The sequence below is a fragment of the Drosophila novamexicana genome, unplaced genomic scaffold (assembly GCF_003285875.2).
Source record: "Drosophila novamexicana strain 15010-1031.04,08,12 unplaced genomic scaffold, DnovRS2.1 tig00000008-arrow-pilon, whole genome shotgun sequence".
Classification (NCBI taxonomy): Eukaryota; Metazoa; Arthropoda; class Insecta; order Diptera; family Drosophilidae; genus Drosophila; species Drosophila novamexicana.
The window spans coordinates 127,248-147,700 of NW_020824765.1; the positions used below are offsets into that span (position 1 = coordinate 127,248).

The window sequence follows — 20,453 nt, forward strand, 5'->3', positions numbered from 1 at the left end:
CAGCTTTTGGCCCTGTCTAAATTTTTTGTTGCCGACAGTGTGTGCCCGGGTTTTCAGGCTTAATCTGCACAGGAACAAATCATGCAAAGCATTCATCAATTCTTTTATCCTTCTGGTGGAGGCTTATTGCCTTTGGCTTGGAACATGAACGTTCAACATGATTGTTAGCCCTACTCTAGCAAACATTTGCAGGTGCTTAGTCAACATGTTAAGAATCCCAAAAATAGGCAATGCAGATTGAAATTGATGAGGCTTGCTTAGGCCCTAGAATGGGTAACTGGTAACTGGGTAACGGGCTTAGCTCGTGCCCTAACATGATATTTTGAAATGTTTAAGTTTTCATTGAGAATAGCTTAGGACGTTTAGGAAAGCTTAGTGTATATCAGAATGTTGTTATTTAAGATGTTGAGATTTAGAATACAGTAATAAAAGCACACATAGTAAAAGTTTAATTTGAATATCATAATTTTCTAATAATATATTCTATTTAACTTATAATACAACTTTTCGGCTTTTTGGTTTAGAGTTATCACCTTATTTTAGACCTAAGGCCTAAATATACCATAATTTGTTTTAAATAACCAAGAATTTCCGCTTGCTGATTTGCCAGCCACACAAAGTATTTATAAGCTGAAGCACACTCAAGTGGTTAGTAACAGACACACCTGCCGTCACCTGTCTACTCCCTACTACAGCTATCTATCAAATTGTATTTTGGGTTGCGTTTCCCCAGGGACAACAAAATAAACAAATTTGTTATAATCATATGTGACGCCTGACTGACTTACATATATAAGCACATGTATACAAATATATGTATTTATATTTTTCTGCATAGATATGTATTTATGGTGTGTATTTGCATATGTGGTGGGTGTTCGAATACCCTGTAACCCCTGAAAAGGATAAAGGGAGTCCAATCAAATTGGGTGTTTGGTCAAGTAACAGCAGAGATAACACCGACGGCTGCGGACATCATCCAACAGCAGAAAATAACAATCATAATTACAGCCTAAGAGCAAATAGTTTTTTGCGCGCTCTTTGTAAGCTGCTGCCCACTCTCCTTCTGCATTGCTTTGCTTTGCATTGCTGCCCTTCGCTCTAACCGGCGAGCGTCTTATTGGAGTTTCGTTTCGATTCGCTTTACATATTGTCATAGTTAGTCTGTCTTTCGTTTGATCGCAACCTAGGCACAACTAATTCGAGTTGGCTGCCAAGCAACAATATAAAACTTATAAATTCTAATAAGTGCCCTGCGCGGCAAATAAATCCAATGAAAAATAATCTAAGTGTTTGAATTTCGCTGCACAAGCAGTTAGAATTAATTGGTTGCAAAAAAGCTTGCAACTACACATTGGGCTTGAATATCTAAGACGGACACAATAAAGTATGTTTATAAATATATATGTTCTTCACCAGCATCAAAAGCGGAGTCGATCTACCTTCTCTCTGATCTTCACATTTTATATGGATATAAGCTCCACGCTCATCATCTGGTTCTCATACAGCAATATTTTAATCTTTGGATATCTCTCCTACTTAGCCCAACTGTGAAATCCAATGCAATTTTTATAGTGCTGTGTTCTTATTAAATATACGGTATATTCAAGTCGGGCACCCTTGAATACATCACTTTTTCTTGTTTGTATTTGTTGTGGCTGTGTCCATTTATGGATTTTGTACAACTTGTGATTTGTGCTGTGTGATATCTTTTGTGATTGTCAAAAAAAAAAAAAAAAAAAAACGGACATTGACAGACAATATCTGATAAATTGAGATTCGGTCTTTCAGCTGTGTTGCATTTTGTTAACTTAATTTGATATTTGGGTATTTGGCTTCAAATTCAACAGCTTTTCCAATGAGCAATGCATATTGATGAAATGATTTAAACAATTGATGAAGTTGTTGGCTGCTTGCGTAATGTTATTAGGCTGCTTTGCTTTAAATAACTTCGTCTTTCAATTGTTTAAAATTTTGTAGGTTTTCCTCTTAGGCACACAATATAGCTTTTGCCATTAGTTTTTGAAATTGGATTACACAATTAATAAGAAAATCCGTGTAAGTTGTGCTTACAAAGTAACCAAAAAGTGTTTAAAGTCTCAGACCAACTTTCCGTAGCATATTCCAAATTACCTTCTGACTGCCTCATTTCCCACCTTACCCGTCTTAAGCACTATAAGGGACTTTATATTATTGCGTTTGGGCTTCTGTAGCATATTTAATTTGCAACATTTTTGCTTTGATTTAAAAGTTCCGGCACAGGACTTTTACATAAGCCAAGGTGAAAAATACCGGCTAGTGCAGTAAACTACAAACAAACTATCACAATGGAGAGCAGCCCGAAAAGGCTTTCATTAGAGAGTTTACAGTAAAACGTACGCATATACATATAATGCATACAAATATATAGCTTCAGACTATCATTAATTACGTTTTTATTTAAAAATAATTTTTGCATTTTGATTTCGACACTTTTCATGCAAAGCAGAAGCATGAATTGCAAACATATTTATTTTTGTTTATTTGTTCATTGTATATCCAATTATTTATGGAAGACCAATTACTTTATTTGTCGTAACAACAAATCAGGTCTTATGTTTAGCGCATGTTGATATGTGTGTGCACATATTTATTTATTTGTTGATGTACAATTAAACATGATTTTAATTATATGAATATTGTGTATTTATAAAGTTTTGGTCATTTGTGTCAATAAAATTAACATAAGTCGAGACAAACAAACACGAGCAACGACAATACAAGAACAAGCCACAAGCAAATGCACACAGACACATAAACACACAGACACACGCACACAGACATGTTCACACAAAGCAATTTCAGTCTTAATGAGCAGCGCGCGGCTCGAAGACAAGGTCAAGCAACTATCCTGCTCACTCGCTTTGCCCTGCGCGCCGCCTGAGGCTGATAAAGATGATAAGCCAAAGGGAATCGCCGCCAGTTTATGTTCACGTAGTGCACGACACAAGGCAAGGGAAATATTAGGGGTGGGTACCAAACAAAAGATTTTTAGTTCACTGTTATAACAGTGTTGTATAACAGAGTATTTCCCCTTAACAGACAGCTTCTTGCTTAGCTCGATTCTGAACCACAACACAAATTGATGTCATAAAATATTAAAATAAATGTGATAATAATTTATACATAAATATATGAAATCTATGAGTTTAAATGTTAGTGAAATTGTTCAGTTCAGTTCCTTTTAAGGTTCTTGATACTGCTTCAAAATAAAAAAAAAAAAAACAATTATTCTTCCCCCTTGTTCAATGTAGATGTTAAAATTATTGCACTGAACTTTGCCAAGAAGATAATGTGATTGTTAACTAAAAGACATATGAAAAACAAGTCATAACCAAAGCTTTTTGAGGTATGTTCTCTGTCAAGAAACTCGTCTACCTACCTTAAACTGTTATCCCATATTCGATTGGTCAACTCTAGTTAAGTAGATTGCCTACATAAAAGCCATGACGCATCCTGCAGCATTTATCGCGCTTGCTAAGCACATTTGAGAGGGCTGACAACCCTGAAATAGCTGTTGGCAATTGTGGCAAATGCGTGGAATCTGTGAATCCAGTTTGAATCCAGCTGCCAAGTGCTGCGTCACTGTGTGTCAAATTAATGACAATGCAGTAAAAGAGTAGAATACGAAAGTAAAATGCTGCGCGTAATGATAAACATTTCAAAAGTTTTCGACAGCGGAAATTGTGCGTGGCACATCGCAACGGAAACCAACCAAAAAGCCAATTGGAAATTGTTCAGCTAAATTACTGTAAATATCTAAACAAGTTTTTGCCAAATCGCGTCAAACATATTACGATGCATTGCACAATACACGCAACTATTTGAAAATCCGTAAATTGGCAAACAGAAAACAATTTTGGATGCACACAACATGCAACGTCCTCCGAAAATCCAATAAAATAGGCTCCCGTGCCCAGCCACGAACGGGGGCGTGTTAATCCAATTGGAAGGCAAATTGAACTGGTCAGCCTGTAGGCCAATCGTTGTGACTGCCCCCAACTTCTACAATGCTAATGGCATTTGTATGCTGCCACAGGGCTGGCAGCCAGCTAACAATCTGCAGTGGTCGGCATAGTTGCATGTTGCGTGAATAGACATGCCACATGGCAAAAAAAAAGTTTATCAAAAAAGGCATTAGGCCCAGTGTTTTTGAATTTCTTCGTGCCTTTAAAGCGGATGCGGATTGTCTTGCTGTCATGCTTGAGTCCAATATATGTCCCCCAAGGCCCTTGACCTTTTATATGCGCCTCTCTTAGCTTTTCATAATCGATGAGCAAGCGAGTCCCCAAAGGCTTCACACCGAAACAGCTGCACAGACGGCGCCCCTTAATAAAGGGTTTCCAACTTTGACCTGCACCTTTTTTTTACTTTTTTTGCAGACTCGGCAAATACATAATAAGTGAGGCCAATGTAGAAAGACGCACAAAAAGTTCGGCAGCGTTAGTTGATGAGGGGGAAACTTTATAAGGCTACCGGCATTTTTACAACCGCTCCCCAAAGATTTTGGCTCCTGTATGTGCGCGTGTGCGAGTGTGTGAGTGTGTGAGTGTGTGTGTCAGATGTGCAAATTGATGTGAGAGCCTGAAAAGTGGTTTAAAGAGAAAACAATATTGTATTAAAAGGTTTTAAGACCATAAACGAGTGGCTGCTCTAGAAAATAGAAATGAAATTTTGTGATATTCAAGGGTTTTGATTAAACGTTTAAGTGCCTGTAATAAACTTAATATGAATCTGTATCCATTAAAGTGAAGTCTGTTTTGTACACAAACATTATAAATATGTATCACAAGCTTAATCTTGTTCTACTATAATAAAATCTATTTATATATGTCCCTTCGTGGTATTTTTAGAGTTTAAATTGTTTAAAAGAAATGTTTAATGTTTCCATTCGTATGTTTTTATTAAGCTAAGGCTGTAAAATTTAAATCTATCAAAGCGCGCGTAAATTTTCAGCCTACATAATTCGATTGTCATAGCAGCCAGCTTCTTAACATGCTTAGTGCTGCGAAACAGCTGACGCCAAAAACTTATATATCGATAGAGCTGCAGTCGATAGTTTCTTCCTTAACGCTTGCCATGCTATATCATTATATCGTTTGCTGTTGTCACAATCGATAGTAAACCAAGCAATAGCACAGCAGCTGTGCAATTAAAGAATAAGAAATAAATTGCAAATTAAACGCAGACAGTAATCAAAATGGCTCAGGATATGCTGCTCGGCAATGAAGAGCCCAGCAACAACAAGGAGACATTTCTGCAGCAGTTCTGCCTGCTGGCCAAGAACGCAACCGGCGCCGCGCTGCTGGATGTCATAAAACAAGTGCTGGACGCGCCGAATGTGTTTGTGTTCGGTGAGCTACTGGCGGAGCCCAATGTGGCCGAAGTAGGTACCCGGTAATATCCACTCCAAGCCTAGCTAAAGTTTATTTTTGCTACAGCTGAAAGACGGACCCGATGCCAAGTACTACAACACGCTGAATTTGTTCGCCTACGGCACCTACAAACAGTTCCGGGCACAGCAGCAGGAATACATTGAACTGACGCCCGCGATGCAGAAGAAGCTGCAGCATCTGACCATCGTCTCGCTGGCCATTAAATCCAAAAGCATTCCGTATGCAGTGTTGCTGAATGAACTGGAAATCGATAATGTGCGACACCTGGAGGATATCATCATAGAGGCCATTTATGCAGGTGCGTAAATTATCTATTTGTACACCAAATTGGTATCATTCGATGTGGAATACTTCGGAGCTTGCAAAGTGGAGGTGTGCTATGAATTGATGTAAGAATATATAAATATTCAAGATTCCAATACGAATTTCATAAGGAAAAATTTATATAACGCTTGGCAAAAACTTATAATTTATACCCTTGCTGACGGTATTATAATATTGTTTCTAAATATATAACGCATAAGAGACATGTCCGACCCCATAAAGTATATATATTCTTGATCAGTACCAACAGCCGAGCCCGTTTGTCTGTTTTTATGCGTACTAGTCAGTCAGTTTTAAAGCTATCGTCATCAAACTTTGCATACGTTCCCATTTCTGTTGCACGCAGTCCGTATGCCTAAACCGGCTGGATCGGACTACTATATCATAAAGCTGCCATATGAAGGATCGGTTGAAAATGAGGCTTCTGTATGAAAAACTTTTTTTTTATCAAGATATCTTAGCCAAACTGGACATTTATAAGTGTAACTATGCTTCTCCTATATATGCAAAATCCTTTCAGCATCAGAACACTGTATCTAAATATTCATTATATTTAATTAAGTTATTTTATGGCATCATATTCGGTTTTCCAAGATTTTTTTGTCAATCTCAGCATTTACGAGCACATCACATCTCTGCAAGTGTATTAAATCTCCGGCGTACCAAAGATAACTTTACTTTCTCGTAGCGGGTATTGCCCGGCCTTGCCCGTAGATCATTGTGCTAAAAGTTTTAGGTATTATCTTTCCACTAAGTATACGCTCGTGAAAAATTGAAATCTCCTTAAAATAAGAAACCCGGATTTATTTGTTTATATGTCTATTAATAGAGAACAAATTAATTTGATTAGTGAAATATTTTTGGTTTAAAAATGTATTGCTAGGTCCAGTCCATCAGGTACTTCATTTGTAAAATAAAAAACAATATTCGCGACTAAAACAAGTTGGGTGGTTAAGGTGATGTCCGCTTGTAAGAACCGTCCAAAAGAGATTGGTCAGCTTCCTGCTCCATCTCTCTATACCTGATTCTCCTTCTCTCCGAACTAAAGCTGCATTCATCAGACTTTGCAAAGGGTCCTTTATCTGTTGTCGACGGAATCGAGTGGATGCTTTAGAAACATCGGTTTCGTTCTGGTACGAAAACGTTTCTTGTTTTTCTATAGAAAAAATCGATCGTGTATATGAAATGTGGCCATCTTAACATTTAGAAGTTATTAAAGTCACTCTACTTCTACCATGTCAAAAACTTCTCTAACTTGACTAAACTCAGCTTCAATCTTCTCGCCTCATATTTGTAAAACCGTATTAAAAAGACTGTCTAGCTCCTGTAGGGACAATCAGTCAAAAATATAGAATTTATATCATATCAAAGAAGCTTACACATTAAAGTATTTTAAAAATCAAAGCAACAAACAAATTACATTATAATAAAATTTTAGTTCATTATCATATCAAAAGTTTTATTACCGCAGATATACCGTAATACTGCAAGGGTAATTAATCTTTTTAAGGGGGTAAAAAATGCAAATTGTAGCTGTAATTAAAAAACTTTTAGCAAGCATCACCCCAGACGACATCCGCAAAACTTTACTCAAAGCTAGTTGAGCATAAAATAAGTTAACTGCATTAAATTTATTTCAAAAATTGCAGCGTGCGTGCGTAATCAGAGTTTGCGATAAGCTAAAGTCGCGTAATGTTGTTTCTCGATCTGCATTTTGTTTTGAATCCTTCGTATGATAATAATAATTATATTAGCGTAGCTAACACTTTTCCGCTTTAACTGATGCATTTATATATTACCACTAATTAGGTGGTATACATCATTTTAAAAGGGCCTGTAAATACAATTTAATTCACCATGCGACTGCTACGGCTATCTCCCTTTTGCCCCACAAATTGCCGTTATGTTTCACAAGTTTCACATTAAATCTTACATAATTAAATCAAATGGTAATTTTTCAATTTTTCCGACTGGCTAACGAACGACGAGCGCGCCTCAATTACCATTTTAAGGCCGCAGCAACAGCTGAGAAGGCATCAAAACGGACTCAATGACGTGAATGTTACACCCCAGAATATTATTCGCGACTGACTGACTGTCTGACTGACTGGTAACAGTTGGTACGAATTCTAAATAAACTCGTGTCATGTTTCTCGTCTGCTTCAACTCCTGCTAAGGCAGTGCACTTGATTAGCCCAGTTAGTGGACATTCCTTTACCTTTCTCCTCCTAACGCGTGCTTTTTTAGAATTTATTAAATAACGTGGGCCGTTGTCGGAAAACAGTCTGACTAACCGAAAATCAAACCCACCAGTTGCTCCCTTAAGTTTGCCATGATAATATTTTACTGGCCTGAAGTAAATTCAACTTAAATGTAGTGGGTGGCAGCATTCACTTTGTTTTACGTTGAGTTCTTGGTAAGTGCATGGTTAAAGGAATCTTTAACCGTATATAAATTGTGGCATTTATTTTACATTTGAAAGAAGTAGAAATCAACTTTTAAATACCTTGCATACTATTTATATATAAAAAATGCATTTTTCTTTTTCTATAAATTAATATCATAAATATATTACATATGTCGAAACCGGATCAGACGACTATATCGTAAAGCTGACTTAGGAACGATCAGTCGACATGAATGTTATGGTTTGGCAACACTGTGATCCCCATGAAAAATCTTATCCATATCGTTTCACTATATGATAATTTACCACTGTTGCGGGAGAAATTTCCCAAATCGCTGAAACACGTATTCATGAAGTTTTTATGTGGAGCTTTGAATTTAGAAATGAATTTGAGTCAATCCAAATTTTTCTTATCTATATGAACAAACCGTCGCATATAAAATTTTTGTATCAACAAATCGTCCCAATATCACAAGTTTGCTACGGTAGTCAATCTTCCTCTTACTTTAAATTAATTAAAATAAAATATGACTTCAACGTCGCATTTTAAGATGAATTTTTGCTAGATGCCCCATATTTTGTTGCAAACCTAATTAGCTTACATTTCTGCTGAGCTGACCCCTTGCGCCTGAGAGCATGAATACCCTAATAGCCTCAGGGGATAAAATGCATTCAGGTATTTTCGAAGAATTTTCCAACCAAAGCTGTTGCCATTTGCGTATTTTGTGGCTTATTTGTTGTAGCATGTAGTAAAGCAACTGAAAATGTTGCAACATACTTTTATTTCCAAATTTTCAGAGGTTTCTCTCTCGTTCTCTCTCTTCTTTCCCTCCAGCAGCGCCTCCCGCTATTTTTAATTAATTTCAGCTGGGCTTGTACAGCATTCTAGCTAACTATTTGACCCCCTATTGCAGTGAATTTACATTCTGTTGTGTGCAGCTCGCAAAAGCCACAAGTTATACGCAACCAGAGCCAATCCCCAAAAAATTGTTAGGATTGCTGCATTGATTAGAAAACTCGCGCGGATTTTCTCGCATGCTGTTGACTTTTCGGCCTAGGCCAAAGCAAGCCGCACAAATAGCTTTGGAAATAGCCCAACTAACTGCCAGTTGTAATATTGCTCAGCTCAACAAATGCAACCAACCAAAAATGTTGCGAACGGGCGCAACCGACTTCGTAATACTCGTTCGGGATCCAATATCTGGTTATGAATTTGCCTAATGTGCCACGCAAGAATAGAATATATAGAATATAGAAGAATCTTTCTGTATTTGATATTCAAAAATTGGATTCTAAAGCTATCGAAAATATATAATCTTAAGACTTTCTCTAACGCGAGTACACACAAGGACATATATAAAGCTTTTTAGGTCGCAATAGTGTCAACAAAAAAAAAAAATTGCGTTCATATGGACAGCAAGGCGGACATTCTACATAACCTATATACTCCTTTCAGTCGTGTGAAAGAGTATACAAACTGTGGACGCCGTACTGTTGCGCGGCTGAGCCACACACCCGATTAAAAGCTTTTTTTGTCTATTTTCTGTAGCAGCAATTTCCAAAGAGAAACAAACATTTTTACGCTCAAAACTAAACCATTAAACAATATTCATATAAAAAGCAAGCCGGCCGCGACTGCTTGACTGAAAAATACTATCTAAACTTGACTTTTGCAATCAAATATAAACAAATTTTATATTTTAAAGTTAAAAAAGAAAAAACCATTTGTATGAATGAGTACAGCAAAATAGTTCATTAAATTTTTGCATTTTTAAGCTATGGCAAGCTGTGAATTTAATGGAATAAATGCGGAAATCTGAAAGGCGCAGCTCTTACAATAAGCATATATCCATTTATATAGAAATATGATATTGCTTGACGTGATATCTAATGGGACGCATTTGCTCACTTCTCGTAATGGGATAACCCTGCATCACACTTTCTACATTTGCATTAGTACAGGGTACGCTTAAAATAAATAGAGCTTTAATATAATCTCCTCGTCCATTATCGAAGTAATCAACAGAGCAAATAAAGTGATAACTGAATGTTGTTAGACCATAGCTCGTGGGCTTTAGGCAGTCTGTCCTCATAAATAAGACGCAGTACGCAGAGTGGCTGTCCAGGCGAACTACCTGTTTAATTGCTTTTCAAATTCAAAACAAAATCCCGGCCACAGACGCAGCCAGGAGCAACGGCAGAGATTTATATTATGATAGGCATCATTGAGCCATCACGAGAGGGCGACAATCTGGACACCTAAAAAGCGTTGCATACTATTAGGCGCTGTAATCTAAAATCGCAATTGGATAGGCATTGTGAGGCGGTCGCGGGGATTGTAGACATAAGCTGCCATTAGGCAGCTACGGGGCACCACAGGACATGACTCCTGTTGTTTGCAGTAGCTTTTAGGGTGCTTTGTGTGCCGTTAATGTTTGCTCTTCCCTTACGTTTCACGGGGGCCCATTAGAGCATCATTTGTCTTGGCAGCGCGCTGATAAGCATGCCGTCGGAGGTGTTGTGTCCCAAGGTGCTTACGTTAATTAAATGCGTTCTATAATTGAAACTTGGCAAGTTGAGTGGCTATAGTTGTAAACAATGTCCGGTGGTGGCAATCGTCTTGTCTAGATTAATTTTATGCACATTTTTCAATTCTTTGCTGCCCAGCATTTAAAGACTAGGGAAATAATATAGAATTGTATATATGAGTGTATTGTATAGGCATTTATTATTCTTTTCTTTTTAAAACATATTATTTTTTAAACAATATTTTGATCGTCGTCTAAACATAGTTAAACAATGCTTAAGCAGCCCCACTAAGAATTCGTAAAAGGAGAAACAGCATACAATTTACATATTGTTCTTTAATTAATCAATAGTGCGCGGCTCTTGGCGATTTTTGTGCTTCTTTTGATTTTCTATGGATTATATGACATTTAGTTAGATATTTAGATACATAAACTTTGCAATAAAATTACTAAAAATGTACTCTACATTATTCTTAATCTGTGATGTGATACACTTGTAATCACCTTTACGTCATGTCATAGACTGTGGTTTCATCAGGTCTTACTAATTTACCTTAATTTACCTCTGCCTTTGTGGTGCCCTCATTTGTTTTGCTGCTGGCGCATTGGTTCTGACGATTTAGACCCTCATCAATGTAGGTTAAGCATGTGTCCGTTGTCAGATGCATCAACTTTCCAGCTAAGCTTGCTTTAATTCTTAGGTCTACCAAAATTTGCACATACAAAAACAGCAACAGCAATTGAAACAACGACGTCAAGAGAGCTTTAAATAACCGCAGCAAGCTCCTAAAGTCTATTTGTGATGTTATTCCCACTGCATCGCGATGTGTGCACCAGTCTTTTTTTCCCAATACCCTGTACCTATGACTAAGATATGGCCAGTCTCGGCCTCAGCTTAAGATATAGTTTGCATTTTTATAAGAAGTTAAAACTGTTAAATAATAGCACTTAAAAGCTAACGTACAAAGATTAAAAATAATATAATAAAGTAATACAAAAGTAATTTCTCATATAAAATAGAAATTTAATAGTTTATTTTTATTCAATACAAGATTTAGCTATAGAGTCTGGCAGCAGATGCAAAAGATAATTCTTATTTTCTTTCAACAAAAGTTTTTACGGGAATATTAGCTTTATTGTTACCGAAACTGACAGCATGTCTTCTAAAGTAAGATGTATATGAACGCACTATATGCAATGTTTAAATGTTTAGGGTAACTCTTCGCCAAGCATCCGCATAGTTTTGATACTGGACTGTTTTTTTATGCGAAAATCTGCGTTGCTTTTGTGAAAAGGTGACGGGGGCTGGGGCTGATAGCAGGGCATGGTTTATGGGCAAAGCGTTTAGTTTCATCCTCGCTTTAAGTTCTTTAGAGGATGCTGCTCTTGTCAAAGCTGAAATGACGCATTATACATAACGCTTTTGAGCGTTTGACTTGGATTTACCTTGTTTCATAAACATTGAACATGTTTAAGGGCGTTTTGTTTTTGGGTACATGAATTTAACAGCAACAGGAAGCATTTCAGATCCCATACATATATTATTTAGAATACAAGCTGGGTCGATCTAGAGCTAGGTATTTTATATTCATATTTCATATTTCCCATCTCCTAAGCGATAAATATCGACTTCGAGTCTTGGGTTTCTAAGCATAATTCCAAAAGTATTCGGTGTGCTGGCTTATCTTATTTAAAACGAAGCTTGCAACGACAGCTTGTCGCGGGGCACAGAGTCTGCCCTAGTCGGGCATTCCTCAGTTAAGCACTCTTGTTTATTACGTTTTTTTTTTCATATTTTTGTGGTTTTTCCGATTTTGCGATGCGTGCATTTATTGCAGTTGCTGTTGTTTGTTTGACACAACACTGACAACAGGATATGAGCCACGCCCAGGCCGACGCCCTCGACCACATGTTGGTCGTGCAGCTGTTTTTGATTACTTTGCGCTTGCAATGCATATTTTTTGGGCGAGTGCGGAACATTGTTGTAAGTCGAACCGCCAAAGTTTCGAACAGCTTCCCCTGCACTTTTTCAGTTTTAGGTGAAAAGTTTCCAATAGTTGCCTGCCCGACTTTATATTGATGGCACAAGTTTCCGGGGCGGCTATATTCTACCGTACCTCTGTATACCCTGTCTGTCGCCTGCTGTCGGTATTTTGAATTTTCAATTAATAAGTTTTCATTTTACTTTCGGGGAAAAAATCTGCTGCCAGCTTTAGCTAAAGCTGTCAGCGACAGGTGTATGCAAACTTTTCATAATGTTCAGCTTCACATTCCTTTGACTGGCCATTTAGATGCGCCGCTCCGTTAAGCACTCAGCGGGGGCAAAATTGGCGTCAAGTTATTGCGTTTTGCGGATATAACAAAGGATGAGAAACAAAAAACAAAATAAAAGAATAAAAATAAACTCTACATTTGGACAATCAATTACCGAGAAAATTACAAAAAACGTATTATATCATTAAGCCTATTTTTGAGAACTTTGAACAGACTACAAATATGTTTTGTATTTTATGTATTTTAAAATAAATATATATTAACAATCACTTGAGATAGATACTGAGCAAACCTTTAACAATTTATATGACATACTTGTTCATTTGACCGCAGGGTTTCCACTTTTGCGTCTTCCGTCAATGTCCTTAGTGAGACTTTGTAATTGTATTTGTATTTCTGCCACTTGGGCTATTATTCATTTAAATAAAATTGAGTTTTCACACTTAGCTCACACTAATGGGTTGAGTCATGCTTTTAAATTCAAATGTCTGATGACTCAAGAAGTGCATTGCGTCTTATTTAACGAAATTAACAAATCCTTATTGCATGTTTGGAGTTTTTCATTTGTGAATGTTTATTTTATGATTTTTCTTCGTTTGTTTTTTGTCGTTACTCAAGCGCCTAAAAGCGTGTTTTAAAAATTTTTATATACACTACGCCAATATAATATATATATAAGCAGCCACTACCCAGCCAGTCTCTACCAGTCGCAGTCAGATTCCGCCCGGGCTGCGCAATTTTTGGCACAATTTACGGCAGCCCCTGGCCCCTGGGTGCGGCGTGCACAAAAAGCATGATTGATTGTTTTGGGGTTGAATTTCCAGCTTTGCGAGCTGACACCCCCATTCCCAGGCCCACACACATGCACGCACATGGACAAGCGCGTGTTTTTGCGCACCGCAAAACCAAGACACATGTCAACGCCAAATATACCGCAAAACTTTACAACACTTGTGGAAGCCACGCCCACTTATTGCTGGCGTTGATAAAGGCGCTCGTCATGTTTTTTTTATACCCTGAACCCATTAAAAATGGGTATAAGGGTATATTGTATTTGTGCGAAAGCCAAATGTATGTAACAGGCAAAAGGAAGCATCTCCGACCCCATAAAGTATATATATTCTTGATCAGCATCAATAGCCGAGTCGATCTAGCCATGTCCGTCTGTCTGTCCGTCCGTCCGTCCGTCCGTATGTATGAACGCAAGGATCTCAGAACCTATAAGAGCTAGAGAAATTTTAGATGTAGGTGCTCCTAGTTCCCGCGCAGATCGAGTTTGTTTCCGATAATCGATAACTAACTCCGTTTCCAAGCAATCGATAAAAATCGATATCGATATCCTGTTTTTTGGCAATCTTGGTAAATAATAAGAGTTAGAGTCACCAAACCTGACATATAGCTTCTAAAATAGAATACATATGTGCATTTGATGTTGGAAGAAGAGGGTTCAGGGTATCCCCTAGTCGAGAGCTCCCGACTAGAACCTCTTACTTGTTTTATCATTTATTTGTTGCATGCTTCTTGGGCTCAAATTCAATTAAAATGCCTGCGCCCAAGCTAATCAAAGGAAATGCTTGAATTGACAGATAGCAAGAGCAAGGCAGGAGGTGGATACCCTGGGCACAAGGATTCAGATCTGTGCTGGCAACTAGGCTGCACATTTTTTGGTGCGTATTTGTGACAAAAGTTGGTCGTGTGCAGCGTACTTCAAGGCCAACTAGCCGTTAATTCAATGCCAAAATGCGCTTAAGGTCTTAACTTGTGCTTTCACATGGCCAGAAAAGGGCGAAACTCCACACAGGACATTTAATGGGCTCGCCTGGCCGTGGCCCAAAGTTTCTGACACTAGCTATCATTTTTGGCCATTCGTTATGGCCATGCTCGTAGTCCTCTGTCCTCTGTCTTTCCCTCGACCGATTATACAACACTTAAGTGCTCTATAGCACAGCGAACGCAACCCCTTAGGAAAACTGTTCAATTGAAAATTTCTACTAATCCATGGTTATCCGATTTAAGCGCATTAACAATTTCAAACTAATTACGGCCAACAATCGTTGTCGGCCTGTCCCGTGCAATTTCCATCCAAAAGCAGCGCTTCCGGGCTTACACTTTCGACTGGATATTGGTAATAAAGTAGCTGCTGGCCAACACTGAAAGCTAATCACATAAGCCCTCGGCTATGCTAGCTGCCGTAAAATATCTAAAACAAAAGTTAAATATTCGAATGTTCATTGAATAACGAGTATTTTTTATTATTTTATCAATTGCCAGTAGACTCGACTCCCCCTTGGGAGCTGATGGGGCCTGCTTGCTTGTACGAGTACATAATTATCATCGATATTGTTGTACGGGCAAAATCAATTTGTCTGAATTTTTCGATATTTCTGATTTTTGTTTTATTTCTCAAATTTCTCATCAATTTAATTGATATTGATTTGATAAAGGGACAGATTGCAGCCAATTCAATGTTGATTATGAAAGCTTTTAAAGCTTTTTGAATGGATTAAAAGAGACTTACGCTTATATTATTATAAATATCTCAATTGAATACTCGAATTTCTTTTTTCACAAACGTTCACAGTATGACAAAATTACGTTGCAGTATTCATTGCAAAACTATGTATTAACGAAGCGATTTACCAAAAGCAAGATGGGTATACTTATTTTATAAATGCTATATAAATGATATTATATTGTTACATTTTTGTCTTAATATATTTTGATAATTTATTTGTTTTAAAAGTCAGAGAATTAAGAATTAGGAAATCCTATTTGTTGACAATTAAATATTTATATAGCAATTTAAGATTTGAGCTTAATATGAAATCCTTTTAGCTGGCAATCAAATATTTATACGGCATTTTTAGATTTTCAATCTCAACCTTCTTCTTTCGGTCAGAAAGTTTTGTAAGTTTTTTGAACTCTGCCCTGCCCAAGCAGCTGTTGCCAACTTGGTGTTGGGCTATGTTTAATGCCTTCGGAAAACTAGACTGTCTGTGTGAGCCCGAAGGTCACGTTCTCATACCGAAAACTTTTTGTGTGCCCGGCACTAAGATGCCAATGAATGACACATGGAAGCACTTTGAAGTGTTCGCCAAGGATCCTTTGTCGCAGTTATTGGTGGGCAGCTAACTATTATCCGCAGCCAAATACAGAGACCACACAATTGCCACATATCCCGGCCACAATCAACTCAAACTGTTCCTGAGCTCTGGCTGTGCTTGTGTGTTGTGAAAGTCGATTTTTTGAGCTGGCTGCAGGCGTCACTTGAGTCCACTTATTTATTGGATTGGCATTTAAATTCAAAATTGCCCTCTGTGCTGCCATTGGCCAGCTGATGCACGACGCACTCCACTCGTTCTGGACAATTAATCAGCTTTACTTGACAGCATGTGACATACTAAGTAGCTGAGGTAGAGTATAAAAAATCTGCATGACTATTAAAACAGGGGTCAGTATTTGGAATAAATGTTGGATTTGTGCAGCAAAAAGTGCAGTGTAGTCTCTCATCGTTTTATGTGCTGCTGATGGCTTTTTGTCGCATTTTGAACCATTTAATAATTTAAGCTAAATGCTTCTTCTTATATGCAGACATCATACATGGCAAACTGTTTCAGAACACACGCATTCTGGAGGTCGACTATGCCCAGGGGCGTGACATACCCCCTGGCTATACAGGCAAGATAGTGGAAACTCTGCAGGCGTGGGTCAATTCCTGTGATGGTGTCTCCAACTGCATTGAAATGCAGATTAACTATGCAAATGCCGAGAAAGCCAAGCGCCTGTATAACAAGGAGCGCATCGAACAGGAGGTAAGTGGACAGCCACACTATTGACCATCATGCTGAACCGTGTTCCACTTGAGTAGCTTATCAATTTGAAAAAAGTTCTGAAGAGCCAGGCCTCGGACAGTGATGAGAGCATGCAAATTGACACACATGGGCCGGGCACAAGTGGCACCAGCGGCATGAGCCAATCGGAGGTGCGCAAGAAGCCCACAAAAATGAAGAATCCACGCAGCAGTGCGGGTGAGTAAAATAATACATAAATTAACACTTTTTCAACAAATAATATCTGTTTTTATATTCCTTTCTTTGAAAGTTGGTCTTAAATTCAGCAAGTGAGTGCAGGCCGGCCGAGTGCCAAGAAGCCTGCTCAGGCCTAATTCGGCGCCGCGGGGCAGCTGAGAACTGGCACATTCGGCATGTACTGGAACCAAAATGCAACTCATTTAAAGACTTAATACAGCAATAGCAGCCGCATTCGCACCAGCATACACGCACCCTCTGGTATCCATAATTAGTCATTAAACTTATTGCTAAATAATAACAATTAAAAATACAGTTCAGCAAATTTCAAATAAAATTCCAGAAACGTTGCTACTTATTTTGATAAATGCGCTTGTCTAAATGCGATATTTGTTTACGTGCTCATGTCCATTTCATAGCATTTAATTTGCGCCCGCAGTAGATACACATCCACACCCACATACAACTTCACGCATGAGTGTGCTTGTGTTCGCGCGGGCCGCACAATGTGGCATACATCAGTTATTTGCGGCTAATTAGCAGTGCGCCCAACGAGGCGCGCAAACAGTGTGAAGTTAAATGCGTGCCAAAACATTTTGGACATTCCATGATTGTTTTTGCCTTTGCCACTCGCTCCATAATTGACCTGATTCCATCAAATGTTTCATAAATTTTCAGCAAAAGCGTTTAATGCAAAGCTTATTTGGCTGTCGAGCACAACCAAACACGATTAAGTTCTGTAATTTAGGGACACGATGGATTTGGGAATATTAATATATTTTCAAGCATATATTTCTTACGGTGTCCATTTCGGAAGCATACCAAGTAAGTCGGGCATGCCGGACTAGGAGGTACCCTCAACGTCTTTCTGCTAAAATCAGAAGCACGCATGATGGGATAAGCTATCGATGATTTAAGACGATCCGCATTTATGGCTTCAGGGTAAACTTATGAAAAAAATATCGAATACATCAATAGATGTCTCATATAAATATGCATTTAGTTGATTTAATTTGAGAATGCATATTAATGTTCATTAACACACGCACATGAAAAAAACCGGAAACAACTCGAGCTGCTCGTTCACTTGATCGGGTTTTAGACATAGAAATAGATCTTTTGACGTTGTTACCTAATTAATAGGTAAAGTGATAGCATTATAAAACAAATAATTTTAATAAATTCTTCCCCTCAGCGATATTTTTCGCTCCCATCAGTCAAACAAAATAATTGCATTGCCTCACTTCCAATTAAATGAAATAGCTCACGCATATCAATATATTCATATGCATGTGACTGACACTAACAGACACATGGTTATGCCAATATGCCCACACGTTTTCTTTAATAACATTACTTAACCAGTTCTGGTGAAATTCGCAGGTTGCACGAAAGCAATGCTTTATTCATCCTGTTACATATACTTCCACAAAAACATTATAGCCTTCATCAATGCTTTCTGGGTATATGTATAATAAAATGACAGATGAACCCAATTTCCACGCTATTATTTTTAATTGTTGGCGTTATGAGTAGAGCGGTTACGAGAGAAGTAGGGCTTGGACAACGTATAACAAATTAAATATATTTAGCTGTTATAAGAAGATACATATATTTCTATGGTAAAGCATACATAAATATACGGACAAGACGAGGTTTAGGCAGGGAAACGGAACCTGTGTAGATCTACTAAGGTTACTCTTGAATTGAATATTCTATTCGCTAAATACATATACGTTTTGTTTGTTTCTCATTTTAATAAAATGTGTTTTAAAATATATCAATGAATCTCAAACTACATTAAGCAACCATACTTTGTATTGAAATCTGCTAATGTTTGCGGCCAAGTAGAATATAAGGAAATGGATTATTTTATGCTTCTGTCATAAATTGTGTGTATGGGTAAGTTGTTGTCCTTAAGCACATGGGCACGTTCACAATAGCTCGACAATTCGAGCTGATACTTGACCTGTATTACCAAAAAATTTCCATAATTTTATGCCGCTTACATTTGCAGATTGAGAGCTGCCAAGCCCACAACTAAACATTCATCAAATATATTTCAAGTGCTGGGCCCACGTCATGAGGAAAGTAACCGCGTGACACGCCTGACTTCGTACGTGTCTATGATGTCGATATTGTCGAAAATCTAATTCATAAATATTAAAATTTAAAAAAATTAAATTTTAGAACGAATTTTTCGGTATGACTTATTTGATGTGAAAATCCGACGATGACACGATGTTTGCAGAATCTAGTATAAATCTGTAAGCAAATCAAAATGTTTTTTATAGACAACTGAAATGTAAATCGTTTCGTGCGCAGGTTTACGATACAGTTGTCCGACTCAATTGGCAAGATGTTTGTATAAAAACTGACAGACGGAGATGACTAGTTGTGGCTCGGCTGTTGTGTGGTTTATTCAGTTTGTACGAATAAATCAATTTAAAAAAAAAAGAAATACACCAAAAGTTAAAAGTTGTGCGTTTGTGTTCGTGTATCTAAAAAAAAATACAACATGTACACATCTCTAATGCTCAGCAAGGCTTTAAAGCAAAAGCTGCACATATGTACATACACACTATGTATGTACGCACATTCATTCAGCATCACAAACAATAGACTGCTATGTGAGTTAGGGGATTTGAGGCAGGTGTCAGTCACACTCGGAGTATCTCAGCAGCAATTACTTAATTGAATTCGTCTAACAATCTTGTTGAAAAACTTCATCATAAGCATCGAGTCAGGCCGAAGTCGAGAGACACATATTATTGTTTCATTTGTAAGTGGTTTTCCAGTTAAAATTATTTTATATTAAAGTTGTATGTTGCATATAAAGAAAAAAAATCTTTCTTTGACTTGACGCTTAATTTGTTTGTTGCCCTCTGCATAACACAAATTCCGAAAATTATTTGTATTCATTTAATACTGTCTGCTGAGCTTTGTTGTTGGCAAAATGTTTGCCAATCAAGAAATCAGATCTGCTCAGATTAAATTAACTATGCAGCTGCATTTAAGATTTCAATATTTGTATCCGTCCCTGCTTAGCTCAAAAGAAGAACAACAGAATATGCAAATGTGCTCTAAAGGAAATATACTTTTAAAGACGAGTTTAATATGCAAAAGTTTGCAATGGATTTGTGTCTTATGGCATTAAATTATTTATTAAACAAGTTGCCTTAATTACCTCTTTTGTTAGCAGCAGGAATAACGTCGAAGAATACATGTGTTAATCAAGTGGAGCAGGATTTTTTAATCCAACAGTACTACAGAACAACTACCAAATGCTCACCATTAAAAATGCTCTAATTAAATGGTATATATGCCACTTAATGCTTGCATTTGTTTTATAATTGCTTCTAAGTTGTAATGCTCTGAACTCGGATAGGGAACAACGTGTGTAGCAATAGAGTTTCATTCACCACACGACACTTATCACTTCTGAGACAGATCGGCT

General features: G+C 37.6%; 1 protein-coding gene across 1 annotated transcript; it reads left to right on the plus strand.

Annotated features, from left to right (window-relative positions):
- Window positions 1-5,161: 5,161 nt before the first annotated feature.
- Window positions 5,162-17,336, plus strand: LOC115771786 (COP9 signalosome complex subunit 7). The gene is made up of 5 exons (XM_030717658.1): window positions 5,162-5,425; window positions 5,481-5,733; window positions 16,560-16,780; window positions 16,837-16,996; window positions 17,070-17,336. The coding sequence occupies exons 1-5, from the start codon at window positions 5,240-5,242 to the stop codon at window positions 17,090-17,092; spliced, it is 843 nt and encodes a 280-aa protein (XP_030573518.1). The 5' UTR covers window positions 5,162-5,239; the 3' UTR covers window positions 17,093-17,336.
- The last annotated feature ends 3,117 nt before the right edge of the window (window positions 17,337-20,453 follow it).

What these genes read in the sequence shown, in the direction of transcription:
- LOC115771786 (XM_030717658.1), top strand. Translation starts at nt 5,240, where the DNA reads ATGGCTCAGGATATGCTGCTCGGCAATGAAGAGCCCAGCAACAACAAG. An exon ending in CATAGAGGCCATTTATGCAG is followed by an intron (nt 5,734 to 16,559) that starts GTGCGTAAATTA and finishes TCTTATATGCAG; the next exon opens with ACATCATACATGGCAAACTG. An exon ending in GAATCCACGCAGCAGTGCGG is followed by an intron (nt 16,997 to 17,069) that starts GTGAGTAAAATA and finishes TTTCTTTGAAAG; the next exon opens with TTGGTCTTAAATTCAGCAAG.